General features: G+C 46.5%; 1 protein-coding gene across 1 annotated transcript in view; it reads left to right on the plus strand.

Moving 5' to 3' along the window:
• FERMT2 (FERM domain containing kindlin 2) overlaps positions 1-15,896 on the plus strand; it is a 55,796-nt gene that overhangs the window by 10,933 nt on the left and 28,967 nt on the right. The window contains 1 exon segment of the mRNA XM_082058170.1: positions 8,173-8,406. Within this exon segment, the coding sequence (XP_081914296.1) occupies positions 8,173-8,406 (234 nt within the window).

The following is a 15,896-nucleotide window of genomic DNA, read 5'->3' on the forward strand; positions in this document are numbered from 1 at the left end:
TACCCTTGTAAACCTCATTTATAAACCAAATAAAAGGGCGCTTCTTTTTCCAGCAGTGTAGCAGCACGTTTCTTCATTAGCAGAAGATGCTCTGTGATTTTTCTGAACAAGGACACATTGAACACCCACATTCAGTGTTGTGCCCTCATATACTCAGTGTCCTCCATAGCTGTTGTTTTATTTTCTCCTCCTCCTTTTTTCATCGCTCTTGAATAGCTCTGCGAATACACAACGTGCTTTGACGTCTGTTTTTTGGGGTGGTGACCCATATGTGTCCCCTGGCACGCTGGGACGAGAGGGAGGTCAAGCTCACGGGAACCACAGTGTTGGGAACAAGGCTGCTTTTGTCCTTTTGTTTAATTATTATTATTATTATTTTATTTTTTAACATGCCAAACTATTTTTCATGCAAGAAATTACGCTCCTAAATCTAAATTCCGGCACGGGTCCGTTCTGTTTTGGACACCTCCATATGTGTAGATGTTCTCCTCAACATTTGTTCTCCTGAAAACAAAGCAGGATAAAATAGTGGTGAGAGTTGCTCACAGTGGTAAATAGGGGAGAATTCAAGGTACCACTATGCATCCACCAGCGGGTCAAAGCCCTTTGGCAGTGTGGCTGCTGTACACGGTATTTTTCATGTCTTAGGTGCATCTGGGGCACACGATTAAAAACTCCTATTAAGTCTCATTAGTGCCAAGAACATCAGATTGTCATGGCTACAGCTTTATTGCAGCAGTCTGATTATAATTTTATAGGATGCTTATCTCCGCGTTTCAAAGTATCATTTTTCAAGTGTCGTGATGAAAAGCTGGAAGGATTTTTTTTGTCTTTTTTTCCATTTTGTACTTTGCTCTGCAATTAAATCTGTTATTGGGGGGTGGAGGGGAGTCTATTCCAAATTACTCAAATCTGCACTAAAAAATAGATTCTATCCCAAAACAGCATCCATGTCACCCAGCAAAACACGTCAGCGTTTGTGTTGGACTCAAGATAAATGAAAACAGCTCTGGTTTGGGTTTTTTGTTTGGTTTGTGTTTTTTTTCCCATAATTGTCCTAGAAGGAGTGGCTTTGGCATGTTTAGAGGAATCTGGGTTTAAAGAGGTCAGTCTGAGCAGCAGGGCAATGATGTCGTGTCCCCCGCATAGGGAGCAATGGGTTCGGCTATATAGCTATATGTTTGTGGATATATATACACACCCCCCCCCATATTTTTATATACGTTATATATTTTATTATATATATTATTATTTTATTATTTAGTATTAATTATTATTATTTATAATAATATATATTATTATTTTATATTATTATTATATATATTATTATTTTAATTCTAGCTTGTTTTTATTCTTTGTGTTATTTTTGACCGCAAAAATGTTAGCTCAAAATGAGCTGGTCACCTTGGTGACGTTGTAGGGTCACAGAGCATCCTGGGCACACCTGTCTCATCAAATCCCAGTCCCTGCGCTGGTTGGGAGGACGTTGTAAAAGCAAGTGATGCTCCTTCAGCTGTCCCCAGCAAACCGCGCCGGTCTGGATCCGACCTGCTGAGGTGCATAAGCCGATCCCTGCACCAGTATCTGCACTGGGGGAAGGAAACACAGCGCTATTTAATGGCTGTATCAGCAGTTTCTGAAAAGTAAATAATATTAATGACCCACAAGAGCGGGTGCTGGCTGGAGTGGGACCTTCAGCAACACCCTTGGCTGTAAAATGCTGCTTTATCCTTGCCCTAACCCGGCACTTCTGTCCTGCTTCGTGTGCCGGATTAGCCGTTTTTTGTTACTTCTGAACGTTTCGGGAACATTTGCAATGTTCTCCGCTTTTTGTTTTTAGCAATGTGAAGATAACACCTCTAGACCTCAAGGACACACACCGCTTGATAGCGCATGGAAAAACAAAACCTACCAATGCAACCACATGAGCTTACGTGCGATGATTTTTGGTGGTTCATTTCTTTTTTTTTCTTTCCCCTCTGATTTACTTTGACTCCTAAATCGCTCTCTGTTTCATGTATTTAAACGTTTCTTGTTTTCCGTGGCCGTGCGGTGCATCCCGATGGGCTGGGAGGATGGAGGGAAGCTGCATCCCCTCCCAGGGCACACCAGGCACTCCCCAGCTATTTATTGCATTTTGAATGATCTTCTTTTCCCCAGCAGCTTCCCCAGAGGGGTGTGTAACCAACCAACACCCACCCTCTGCCTTGCGAGCGCTGGATTAATGCTTTATCAGCAGGTATTTGGGCTTAAAGGTACTTTAATCTCCCAGCCGCCCCTCAAGCCGACTGCAGTCAGGGTTTTAAATGTGCCGTCCGCTTCTGTGTTTGTTGTTTTCATTTTATTTTTCAATAAAATGTGTATTGCATATTGTTTTTCTACAAAAAAAGAGATGCCACCCACTTCTTTTTTTTCCCTTCCTTCCTTATAAAAACGCTCAACCAATTTTGGCCCATCTGCACCAAACGCATTGAAAAGCTGGAAAGCTGTTTGGTGGGTTGGTTTGTTTTTCTCAGTAGATTACTGACTACAAAAATCACTTTTTGCAAGAGGAAATGCTGAGATTGTGAGTTAGTTTCAGTCCTTGCGCCATATCTTTATATATAAAGCATTTATATGTGTGTGCAATGTGTCTGTATATGTGTGTATGAGGGTCTTTTCCAACCCAAGCAATTATATGATCCTATGTGTATACGTATTATTTATGCATATATTTTTATATGTGTGTATGTATATTTTATGCCTGCATATATTTTATATGTATATATTACGTAAATGAGTATAAACTTATACATCTTATATATATATATATATGGATCAATTTGAGGTATTGTGCGGGTAATGGCATTTTGCTATGTTGCCTTCCCGAGCGTGACTAGACCAGAGCAGGAATAATCATCATTAAAGGCCCCCGCTAATTCTGCTCCCATGGAAAAACAACCGGTGGGATGGATGGGCTTTGCTTTGCCGTGGTTTGTACTGGAGGAGGATGGTCCTGTCGTATTGCTCCCCTGGGAGGGCTGAAGGCTTAAATCCGTTCCTCTAAAAGCCATCACTTATAATTAAGAAATGAACTGAAAGCTCCGCTTTGGCTGCATCTGCTGCTGCTCCTAAGGTGAAGAGTATTGCAGGGAAACCCACTTCAGCTGCAAATCTTTATTTCCAAAAATCAAACGAATAAAAATATTATGCAAACCATACAGGCTTGTAGAAGTTCCCTATGTACCTGCTCAAGCTTATGCAGGAGCTTTTTAATAATCTGTCTCCGATGTGGAGGTGATGGAGGTTTAACCACGTGCCAGGAGGGGGGGAAAAAAGAGGTTTATTTGGTTATATGGAGGCTTTGTTGTCCTGAGTGGTGCACAGAAGGAGTGCCCATCTGTGATAGGGGATATCCCGAAATAACAAGGCAAACGCAGTGTTTATGTAACGCCGGAGACTTGTATACTACTGGTCGCAAGTCCTAAGCTCGCCCGGAGAGCCTGCCAAGTAACAGTAATGCTTTTGAAGAAGGGAGGTTCAATAGCTGCTGCAGAAGTGGAGCAGAAAAAGGGACTTTTTTTCCACATCAAGTCCACGGAGATACAGTAGGAAAGTGTTCAGAGCAGGCACCCACTGGGATAAATGGGGCTGCCCCATGTTCTTTGTACTTGACCAGCATTTGGCTTTGTTGCTTAAATGGTGATTGTGTATCTGTGCCAAGCAAGTCCAGAACTAAAATACACTTCGTATGCATCTCAATTAAGACTTATTTTCTGCTACTTGAATTCTAGATGTGAATTTAGTGGTAGCGGGGGGAATAAAAATCTGCAATTGTAATTGTGCTGGACAAGCTGATGTGATGTGGCTGCAGCGAGGCACTGGCATGAATTGGAAGCTAAGGATTTTTAAGGTTTAAAACACTTTACTGAGCAGCCCTTCACCTCGTCTCATAATGTTCTGTCCTCACAGAGGTCTCTGCAGTCGTCTGGGCAATTTAAGATGCCTCTTGCATTTGCAGGGCCATCTGAACAGCTTTTCAAGGTGAAGAGCAGGCTTGTTCCATGGGTTTTGCCGTACAAAATGCCCTCAGCATCATGCGTGGCACATCTCTTGGCACGGTTTTGGGAGACAAATGCAATATCATGTTCTTCTTCCAAAAAAATTATGTTAGGCTCCCAGGTTTCGGTTCGGGCTGCTCGGGGAGGTGGAGGAAGCGGGGAGCCGGGACTGTTTGTGATGCCGGGAAGGAAGCGCCGTGCTTCCCTTTCCCGCCAGGCGCCTGGAACTCCCCGTCCCCTCCAGTGTGACAGCTCCGGCCTCCCGGAAGGCCCCACAGCTGTCACTTGGACGGTTCCTCGCCTGGAAGGGGAGAATCCATGGCAGTGGTGTGCTCTGACCCTAGCAAAGGTGTGCAGCTCATGTAAAGGAATCACAGAATCATTTTGGTTGAAGAAGACCCTTGAGATCGTCGATTCCAACCATTAACCCACCCTTGGCACTAACCCGTGTCCCTGAGAACTTCATCTCTGTTTAACCCCTCCAGGGATGGTGACTCCAGCACTGCCCTGGGCAGCCTGTTCCAATGCCCGACAGCCCTTTGAGGAAGAAATTGTTCTGAAGATCCAACCTAAATCTGCCCTGGTGCAACTTGAGGCCATTTCCACTCGTCCCATCACTTGGGACTTGGAAGAAGAGACCAACACCCCCCCCTGGCTCCAAGCTCCTTTCAGGCAGTTCAGAGATCAGAAGGTCTCCCCTCAGCTCCTGTTCTCCAGCTGAACCCCCCAGGTCCCTCAGCCGCTCCCATCACACTTGTGCTCCAGCCCCTTCCCCAGCTCCATCCCCTTCTCTCAACTCGCTCCAGCACTGCATTGACTTGGATGCCTCTGTACTCTCCTTTGCCCAAGGTGACCATGATGGGAAGATGCTTTTTTATTGCACTGAGGACCGTAAATCCTGGTGGTTCTGGCATTCCTCCCCACCTGCCATTCCACAGCCAGGAATCAGCCTGATTTAGACTCATACGGCTGGATTTTCCCACCCCACTGGTTCTTTTGCTATTCACTTCTATCGAGATGCTGATGAACAGTTGCCAGTTCTGACCATTTCTTTGCCCGACAGCGTTGCTGTGAGGCTGGTGCACTTCACCGTTGGAAACGGCAGCTCAGGGATGTGCGAGTCGCATTGAGCAGCTCAGAAGCAGCTTCTGGATCTGCAAACGCCTCCGCTGAGATTTGCAGCGTGGCTTTGGACCTGTCGTAACCTTTTGAATTCGAGGTCTGGGGTCTCCAAAATGAGTTTGCAGTGCTCAGAGAGTTACCCAGGCTGTGGTAGATATGAAACGGCCAGTCCTGACAGCAGTAAATGGGGAAGGACTGAGCCGAAATAACAAGTGTTGTCCTAAAGCTGTAACCCCGACAAATCAGTAACTCGTGAATTGGGACCTTGGTGAAGATTTATAAACCTTTGATCAGATTTAAGCAGGCGGTTGGCGTTCCCTGGGGTGCAAGGATTGCTCCAAACCCTGGGTTGCAGCTTTGCAAAGCACCAGAGGTTTCTTGTCAACGCGTTAGTGTTAAACTCAACCCCACAATTCCGCTGCTAAACATTTGCCAGGCTCTGTTATATGTAACTACCCCGTGGGGTAGCCACGGACCTTTACCTTTCTGAGCATAGCCAACATCTCCCTGTTAATTCAAAGTGTTAATTACCCTCAGGCCAAAAGACGATGCTGTGCATATTCGTGCCATGGCCTGAAAGGTTAATCTGCAGCATAAACCCAAATCCCTTTCTGTTAGTGATTCAAAATACCTTTCTTTTTCCCTCCCCTCAAACTTTCAGTGCCAATTTGTTCAGCTTTCAGTAGAGCAGAAGTTGGAATTCGTTACCAAAGTCCATTGTAATGATTTCTCAGATTTTTCTGAGAGTAGCCAAGGCTTGTGCAAGTTTGCATGCTTTTCTATATTTGGTTTTGTTTAATTTGATTGTACAAAGCTGTTGAAAAGTCTAGCTGAACATTTGCACTTTTCTGGCTGCGTGATTATACCATTATATCAAAGAAGAAAAAAAGCTTCTGCTGGGTTTTCTCAGTAACGCTGAGGTCAAGATCCCATTTTCAGATAGGGACAGAAAAAAGTTCATTTGTCACACTGTTCTCATCTTGATTAAGTTCAGATGTGGCTCATGGGGATATTTGTCATTATGTCTGTCCTGGAGTGTGTTCCTTGGTACCTTCAGCCTGTTTGGTGCTGTGTCTGCTGGGGCTTCGCCCCTCGACCCTGCTGGGTTTGATTGAAGAAGGAGCTTTTGCAGTTTTAATCTGATGTTTCATGTTGGGAATCTGGGATCTGAGGAGGATCTGGAGCTGAAAACTGAATTATCTTGTTACTGGTGTCCTGGTGAACAGCAGGATGATGATGAGCCACCACTGTGCCCTTATGGCCAGGAAGGCGAATGGTACCTGGGGTGGATTAGAAGGGGGGTGGTCAGCAGGTCAGAGGGGTTCTCCTGCCCCTCTGCTCTGCCCTGGGGAGACCACACCTGGAATATTGTGTCCAGTTGTGGCCCCTCAGTTCCAGCAGGACAGGGAACTGCTGGAGAGAGTCCAGCGCAGCCACCAAGATGCTGAAGGGAGTGGAGCATCTCCCGTGTGAGGAAAGGCTGAGGGGTGACCTTATTAATGTTTACAGATATATAAAGGGTGAGTGTCAGGAGGATGGAGCCAGGCTCTTCTCGGTGACAACCAATGATAGGACAAGGGGCAATGGGGACAAACTGGAACACAAGACGTTCCACTTAAATCTGAGAAGAAACTTCTTCTCAGTGAGGGTGGCAGAGCCTGGCCCAGGCTGCCCAGGGGGGTTGTGGAGTCTCCTTCTGTGCAGACATTCCAACCCGCCTGGACACCTTCCTGTGTAACCTCATCTGGGTGTTCCTGCTCCATGGGGGGATTGCACTGGATGAGCTTTCCAGGTCCCTTCCAGTCCCTGACATTCTGTGATACTGTGATTCTGTGGTGCCTTAACCTGGAAAGTACCATGCTTTTAAGCTTCTTTGTCTTTTTTTACAAATGTTAAAATAATCATACAGAGTCCGTAAGCTCAAAACCTACTGATAACTCTATCACTTGCAATATCGAGTGTCCCTGTAACTTGCCCTGCTGCCTCTCGAGGTTCTCGTGTGCTTGCCCAGATGACATCCTGCGGAAACATTTGGTTTTTCCTTTGAAACGAGTGCTTTGGCTGTCGCTGTCGATGCTGACACACACACACACACCCACACACCCCCCGGTTGGTATTTTTTGAGACTGAGAGTTTAAGCTAAACAAAGCTTTGTAAAACACAGCTGCAGCAGCTGGATCCTTGCCTTCCCTTCTCCTTCCCTTTCTCCTGCATGGTGGGGGGACATCACACCACTAATTCTGGTCGGTGGGTGTCAGCTGGAAGATGCTCCACAGGAATGTCATGGGGCTGTGGGGAGGGCAGGTTTTAGTGACAAATATTCCAGATATTAGGGAAAATATTGCACGGTGTCTGTCTTTTGGAGTTATCACCATGCTTTGGTGGTCCACAAACGCTTCCCAGCTTGGACGTGACCTTCAAGGAGTCCATGGTTACGTCCCTGCTGGAAGGAGACGTGGCTGTTGGGTTTTGCACTGTTGTTCCTTTGGGAAGTAACTTTTAGTTTCATGCGGGAATTTTCCAGCTTTGTGTGTAGAAACGGCAAGACCTGGAGAAGACACGGTGTTGAACTCTTCTTGACAACCTCCTTCTGGTTCTGCTTCCCATGTGGATTCACCTTCGGGTATCACATGGGTTTTACATGGTGGGCATGGGGAACCCAGGAATCGATATTTAAACCTAAAAACCTGTGTAAAGTCCCTCTCGGGGAAGGTGTCAGGTCATTTGCGACCCCTTGGCTTCGTGCTCCAGCCTCATCACTGTGGGGCTGAGTGATCCATGGACACATCGTGTCTCATCCTTGTTCCTCTTGGGTTCTTTCCAACTTTTATCTCCAAGGTGGCTTCTAGGTGATATTGAATACAAGCAATTATACGTATCTGAAGAGGGCTGCTGGCATTCTTGGATCAATAGTCACTTCTTGATGAAACGCATTTAAACTTCTGCTTTTGTCTTTTGAAGGCTAATTCGGGCCCTGGTTTTAACTGGTAAAATGGTTTCTTTGTTCTAGATGTCAAGAAGGACTGGTCGGATCACGCGCTGTGGTGGGAAAAGAAGAAAACTTGGCTCCTTAAAACGCACTGGACGTTGGACAAATACGGGATACAGGCGGATGCCAAGCTCCAGTTCACACCTCAGCACAAGCTGCTTCGCCTTCAGCTCCCCAACATGAAGTACGTCAAGGTGAAGGTCAACTTCTCAGACAGGGTCTTCAAGGCGGTTTCCGACATCTGCAAAACGTTCAGTAAGTAGCGAGCGCTGAAAAGCTGCTGGTGGGGACGTTGTTGTTTGGTTACCTCACGTGTTTTCATCCGTAAACTTATTAAATTAACGTTATTTTCAAGCTTCAAACACCCAGCCGTCACCTGGGCGCCAAGCAGCCTGGTTGTCTGCTCTTTTTTCCCTTGCAAATCTAACCTTTTATGTGTAAATACTTAAATAACGGGACCGGTCATACCACAAATGTAAGAATATGGTTTTTTGTGCTGAATTCAGTTTCGTAGCAAGGCTGTTCTCGGTTTTACCTTAAGCTGTTGGTGTTAGGTCATGAGTTTTTTTCCTGCAAATTTATGTGCGACATGAAAAACAAACCCTGAAATAGGAAACCTGCCAGCTCTCTGTGTTCTCTTCCAGTGGAAAATCATATTAGAGATTAAGTGATGATGCTTCACTGTAAAACTGCCTGGTGGAGGGAAGGAACTGAGTCTCCTTCTGTTCTCCCCAATTCCCCTTCACGCTCCTTCCCTTGGCTGAGAAGCAGCCCCTGAAGAAAGGGTGGATCATTTCCTACCCGCTACACAGGGATTGTCCCAGGCTGCTGCTTTTGTGCCTCACTTTATACTCATCTTTACAGATTTCTCTGTAAAGATGAATAACTACAGATTTCTCATCCCAGAAGTTGGTGCTTCTTTCTCCCCCTCCTCAAAAAAAAACAACAAAAGAAACGAGAGATGGTAACTCTGCTCCAAGAAATTCAATTAGGTCCTCAGTGTGGGCTCTGTACCGATGTCTTTCTTGCTTTCTCCCCTCTGAAAGGATCCTGCAACCCGACCTTGGCTGTAGTAAATCTATTTCTGCTCTCAAAAAGCATCCCGGGTTACTCTTGGCTGACCCAGTTATTTCATGAGACAGACAGAGCTCAGCCGTACGTGCGGTGTTACAGTGTGGCCTCCGGCACATCTGTGGTTAGCTCGGTATATATAGCTGATTATGAATCTTTGCTATTTCTTTCATGGTTTTTTTTTGTTGTTGTTGTTTTTTTTTTAATATAAATATTGGGCAATTTCTCCTTAAAATAGAAAAGGCTTAGCCAGCATTATTTCCCAGCCGATTTTGCTTCCTCCCCTGTCTCCTGTTGCCATTTTTAATTTTGTGGTAGACGGAGAGGTCGCAGGCGTCGCTTGGTCGCTGATGAGTCTTTCTAGCAGAGAGTCACGTCAGGAAATTCTGATGTAGTTAATCACGTAATAAGAGATGTTTCAGTGATGCCACAGAGCAGCCAGAACCTTACATGGGCCTGAAGCAGCTATTTGTTCAACTCCAGTGCTCTTAGTGTATTTATGGACAAACTGGCAGAATAATGCTAATATTTAAAGATGTGGAAGGGGGAAAAAGCCTCTTGGAGAGCTGCAGCCCAGCTGTGGTTGGAGCTCTCTGCAGCGTGCACATCTGTCCACGGTGGTTCTGACTTTCCTGATCTGCTGGAATAAACGTTCCCAATTTTGCAGAAAGCAGGTTTTTCACTGGAAGCCTCACTCTGCTTTTAGTCACTCTTACCAACCCGAGCTGTTTGAGGACAGGCGGAAATTACGTGGCCGAATACAGCAATTAAATCTTGTTTAGCCCTTGTCTTTGTGTTTACTGGGAGCCAGATGTTCAGCAGAGCTACGGGGGAGATGGTCACATCAGCTCAACATCAGCTCGAGGGGATCAGGATGCAGGGAGATGGCGATGCTGGAGCCACCTGGACCACAGAGGTGTTAGTGCACCTGTATAATAGATATTTGTACATTATACAGGTGTCCAAATGCTACTATTTTTATAAGTAATAGAATATAATATCTAATAGATTTTAACTTTTATATCCATATTTTATATAAATAATATAGAGGTATTCTATTCATTGTATAGATATGTATAAATTTGTGCCCAAATAGCGCTATTTTATATATACACCCACACACATATATATGTATGATATAGATGTCCACATACGTCTCTGGTCCAGGGAAGAGCTTCCCAGTGGGAAGACATATATATATATATATACATATATATATATATGTATGTATAGTTTGGTGCTTGCCCCAAGGAGGTGTTGGTTCATATACATATATATATATATATATATATATATATATATGATCTAGAAGCTCTTTGGAGCAAACAGCGAGCCACTCCATGCAAATCCTGGTCACCACTTGTCTTTTGGTGCTTGGAACTTTTCATGACTTCTGCAGCATCTCTGCACAGGTTGGCTGCAGAGAGCACTCGTAACCCCGTATTAATCACGCTAATTGTCTCCCCAAGGAAAACTGAGGAGGTGTTTCAAGGTAGAATGGGAAATAAGTAGTCAATGCCCTAACAGCAAAGCTCTTGTCTCTGCAAATCCCTCGATTTCTAGAGTTGGGTCCAATGTGTCCTGGACTAACATCCAGCAGAGAGAGCTGTGCTTGTGAGTTGCTTGTATTTTGGCTGTAACTGTTTGCTGTCTTTACCCCTGGAGCATTTAATTACACACTTCAGTAATTTTAGCATATGGCATCATTAATGAGTAATGTAAGTAATTCCTTGTGTTACCAGGACTCTAGCTGGTTGTGTTTATAAAATCCTCTATACACAAGCAGGAACGCACATGGATGAATTATTTAAGGTTTGTGCTTTGTCTTATAGTGGCTTTAAATTATACCCAGCCATGTCACCATTGCGGTGTGGGATCGCTGTTGTTGTGCAGAGCGAAGTTCTCGCAAAGGGCAGCTCTGGGGGCAGCCGGGCGGTGGCTGTGGGGAGATGCTGGAGCCGCTCACACATCCCTCGCTTTCTCGGAGGTCGTGCGAAGCTGGAAAAAACCCGGATCTCATTCCTAGTGGCTGGATTACAGCTCCTCCATTCCCACAGCAACCGGCTAATGGCAGGGATTGACCCTGCCCGCTGTAGGAGGGTGGTGGATGGGTTGGGCAGCCCATCACCAGAAGGGTGGCCTGGAAAAGTGCCCGGGAGCAGCTGCTGGCAGGCGACGCGGCCTGAAGGGCCAGCTTTGATCTGCACTTGAAGAGCAGAGAAACAGAAAGTAAAACTTCACTTCTTTTTTTGTTTGTTTGTTTGTTTGTTTTTTGAGTGACAGGGATTTGTGCTGGGTGGGATGGGGTCTAGTCTGGGGGCTCCTGTCTGCCCCCCTCCCCTCATCATAGGGAGATACTTCTGCCCAGCAGACAGCCTGTCAGATATACAAATGCAATTTTAATGGGACTGAAATCAACACTTTATTGATGTGGGTGGGAATAAGCTCGTTGGAAAATGGAATTTTGGGAGGCAAGAGATGTGACTGCATTGCAGAGCTCCCGCTGACCCATCATCACAGTATCACGGTATGTTTGGGATTGGAAGGGACCTCAAAAGATCATCCAGTCCAATCCCCCTGCTGGAACAGGAACAACTAGGTGAGGTCGCACAGGAACATGTCCAGGCGGGTTTGAATGTCTCCAGAGAAGGAGACTCCACAACCCCCCTGGGCAGCCTGTTCCAGTGCTCTGTCACCCTCACTGAGAAGAAGTTTTTTCTCAAATCTAAGCGGAACCTCTTGTGTTCCAGCTTGATCCCATTACCCCTTGTCCTATCATTGTTTGCCACCGAGAAGAGCCTGGCTCTATCCTTGTGGCACTCACCCTTTATATATTTATAAACGTTAATAAGGTCACCCCTCAGTCTCCTCTTCTCCAAGCTCAAGAGCCCCAGCTCCCTCAGCCTTTCCTCACACGGGAGATGCTCCACTCCCTTAATGATCTTTGTTGCCCTGCGCTGGACTCTCTCCAGCAGTTCCCTGTCCTGCTGGAACTGAGGGGCCCAGAACTGGACACAATATTCCAGGTGTGGTCTCACCAGGGCGGAGTAGAGGGGAAGGAGAACCTCTCTCTATCTACTGACCACTCCCCTTCTAATCCACCCCAGGATGCCATTGGCCTTCCTGGCCACAAGGGCACAGTGCTGGCTCATGGTCATCCTGCTGTCCACCAGGACCCCCAGGTCCCGTTCCCCTACACTGCTCTCTAATATGTGATTTCCCAACCTATACTGGAACCTGGGGTTGTTCCTGCCCAGATGCAGGACTCTACATTTTCCCTTGTTAAATTTCATCATCCTACATAACAACGAGCAGAAAAATCCACTTTTCCTCCACAACAGTTGCATTGCAGAGCTCCCACTAACCCATCATCCTACAAGCAGAAAAATCCTCTTTTCCTCCACAAGAGCTTCATTTAATTCCAGGACAGCAGATGCCTTGCATCTGCTCATGCCTGTAAGCTGCTTCCTTGCAGCATTCCCTTTCTGCTGCCGCTGCCTCTATTTTTTCCATGTGTCCTGGGAGCAGTAAGGGACTCCAGGCAGGAGCGTGAGCACGTGGGAGAGGAAAAGCAAACAGCACGACGTGAGTGTGAAGGTTTTCTCCCATGCCTCGGCATTTCCTGCCCTGCTGATGCAGCTTCTCATGGGGAAACGGCGTGTGTTGCGGAGCCACAGGGTGAGGGGAGATGCTGTGGTGGGGTAGAAGTTTGCATCCTTCTCCTTTTCTTCTGGCTGTGAAGATGTGGGACATACGCTGCCCTCCAGCCTGAGCAGAGGAGCAGGGATCGTTCCAGTTGATGCTGGGAGCGCTGGGAAGATGTGATGCCAGAGCTGGGAGGAGGAAGCTCCACAAAATTCATGACTGCTCCCTCCCTTACCCACCCTGGGGCTGGGCAGGAGGCAGAATTTCCCTTCAAGGTCTTTTTTATTCATTTTCCCCAGAGGCTCGTGGGGCGTCACACCCAGCCCCTGCCTCCTAATGCTCAAAGAGCTTTGTGTGTTAATCACCTGTTTTGGAAAACGAGGTCTGCGGAGCATCCTGTGTCGAGCAGCCGCGGTTTCTGTGCCCGAATCCCAGAATGTCAGGGATTGGAAGGGACCTCAAAAGCTCACATAGGAAGGTGTTCAGGCGGGTTTGAATGTCTGTAGAGAAGGAGACTCCACAACCTCCCTGGGCAGCCTGGGCCAGGCTCTGCCACCCTCACTGAGAAGAAGTTTCTTCTCAGATTTAAGTGGAACCTCTTGTGTTCCAGTTTGTACCCATTACCCGTTGTCTTACCATTGGTTGTCATCCTGTCTCGCTCTGGTTCCCAGCTCCCTGGGGGTGAGGGATGCTGAAAAATTGTGACCTCTTTTGCCTTGGGTGAGGATGGTCCCATCGCTTGTGGGGCTGAGGGAGGAGGGACGGGATGTCCTATGAGAGTGACACGCTGCCCCCCTCCCTTCTCCTGCCCCAAAATGACGAGGTACCAAGGCTGTGTGACCCATGGGGAGGCAAGAGCCAGGCTTTACTTCGGCCTCCGGCCATCAAATGCAACCTGAGAGGAGGTGACAGTGGCATTTGGGAGCAGCGTGATGCAAGCCCAGCCCAAGCAAGGCGACACCATCCAGCAGTCTAGACATCGAATATGACCCTACCTTTTTTTTTTTCTTTATAAATGGTCTCTGCTCCAGTACAGAACGTCCTCTGACTTCTGAAGTATTTGTAATATTTCCACGCCCTCAGTTGCCAAAAAAGCTTCTATAAAAAGCCGCTTTTTTTTTTTCTTGCAAAACTGAAACCCTTTGGTACTGCAAGATGCGCAGCATTCTCAGGGCCCATCAGCACATGGATCCGCAGCCCTGCTACAGGTGCTTTCCAGGAGGCAAAGCTGGCTGAGTTCCTCCTCACCTCCTTAAACCTTTCTTTCTTTCTTTACGCCCCACTGGAAAATAAAGTAGCATTTTTCCTTAAGTAGCAGGGCTGACATGAAGTCCTCGTAGATGCATATGAGCATTTCGGGGGTTATTTAGGGGGTGACACCAGCATCTGGTGATGTCTCCAGATGCTCAGTAGCACCACAAAGATGCTTGGAGATGGATTCCGGGTACCAGCGCGGAGACAGACCCGGTGAAATCCCGAGGAAGGCTTTGCTGCCGTGAGCAGAGAGGTCTGGCAGTAGCGCAGCTATTTCTAAATATGTCTAGGGGATGGGTGGGGAAGGAAATCTTACCATTTAGAGAGTCGGCCAAATTGTAATGTACTCAGCTTTTTAAATTGCGAGGCCCAAGTGTGCCGCTGCCAACTTCTTCATTTCGCTCTTTTTCCTCTTTCATTGCTTGCCTAGATTCGGCTGCAGCTGTTGTGTAGGATCCAGACGGACACCAGAAACTGGACTGGAAGGGAAATAGTGAGATTCAATTGAAAAGTGACTGAAATGGAAAAAAAATACTCCCCTTTCTCCCCCTGCTCCCCACCCTGGTCCCTGTTCTCCCTCTTGTGTAGCATCAGCCTGTATGTCACCGCGTGAGTCAGTGCATTGTTTCATCCTTACTCTGCTGTTGACAGAGACCCTTTAAATAGACTTTCATCCTGAAGACATTAGGAGATGCTGACAAACCCAGTGCCTTCCTTAAGATTGTTCTGAGTGCTCCTTATGGTCCGATGCAGAGGGTGTAACTGGATATTGTTTTTTTCTCTTGTTTGCAGTGCTTAATTTAATTGAGTTCAATTTGACTTCAGCTGCAGTTCAGACACTTCAGGGCCAAGGCTCAAAGTGCTGTCCGTGCTCTGAGAGGCATCCGGATGAGTGGAGTCTGGGGATTTCATCCCACTCGTGGAATAAAACATGGAAACATTCGGTGTTTGTTGACTCTTGTCTCTCTGATGACCCTTTTTATTCGCTTTGCAATAACTCTTGGCACCATCACCACTGGCTGCCTCCTCCTGGATCCCAACCGATGGTTCCCGATTTCGGCTCCGGGTACCACTCACCCAGATGGTGTTGCAAGCAGCAATCGCATCACAGCAAACCCCACCGACCTCATTTTTTTGGGTGGTTTTGCAGATTGCTGCTGTTGTGGCGAGTCAGTAAGTCAACAGTCACTTGGATTTTCCACGCTGGATTTGGGAAGGTTCTGGCAAAGCACCTGACAGGGTCAGCCCCAGGTTGCTTTGCACTTGTTGGGCATCTCAGGAGGTTTTGCAGGATGTCCTGACATAGCTGCATGGCCTGGGGCAGCAAGTGGAGAACTTGGCTTTTACCCAAATAAATATTTAAGCAACCAGGCAGCTGAAGAGCCCATAATAAAATGTTCTGAATGTAGGCGGGTGTGCAAACCTAGTAAATTGCTAAGGGGCTGAGGACCTGCTCCTCTATCAGATACTGCCCAGTGTCTACAGCCATGGTCTTATCTCCAAGCACTTCAAAAGTTATACAAGTCTTTATATTTTTTTTTTCATTTTTGCCTCTGTTTTGCAAAACTTTATCTCAAGCGAACTTAAGTTGAAGATAAGTCATTCTGTAAACTTACACCGTGAAACACAATCCACAGAATTTACTCATTCCAAAGAAAAACACTTTCTTTTCCTTTCTCTTTCTTTCCTTCTTTCCTTCTTTCCTTCTTTCCTTCTTTCCTTCTTTCCTTCCTTCTTTCCTTCTTTCCTTCCTTCTTTCCTTCTTTCCTTCCTTC

Source organism: Streptopelia decaocto (genome assembly GCF_964273445.1).
Source record: "Streptopelia decaocto genome assembly, chromosome: 7".
Taxonomy (NCBI): Eukaryota; Metazoa; Chordata; class Aves; order Columbiformes; family Columbidae; genus Streptopelia; species Streptopelia decaocto.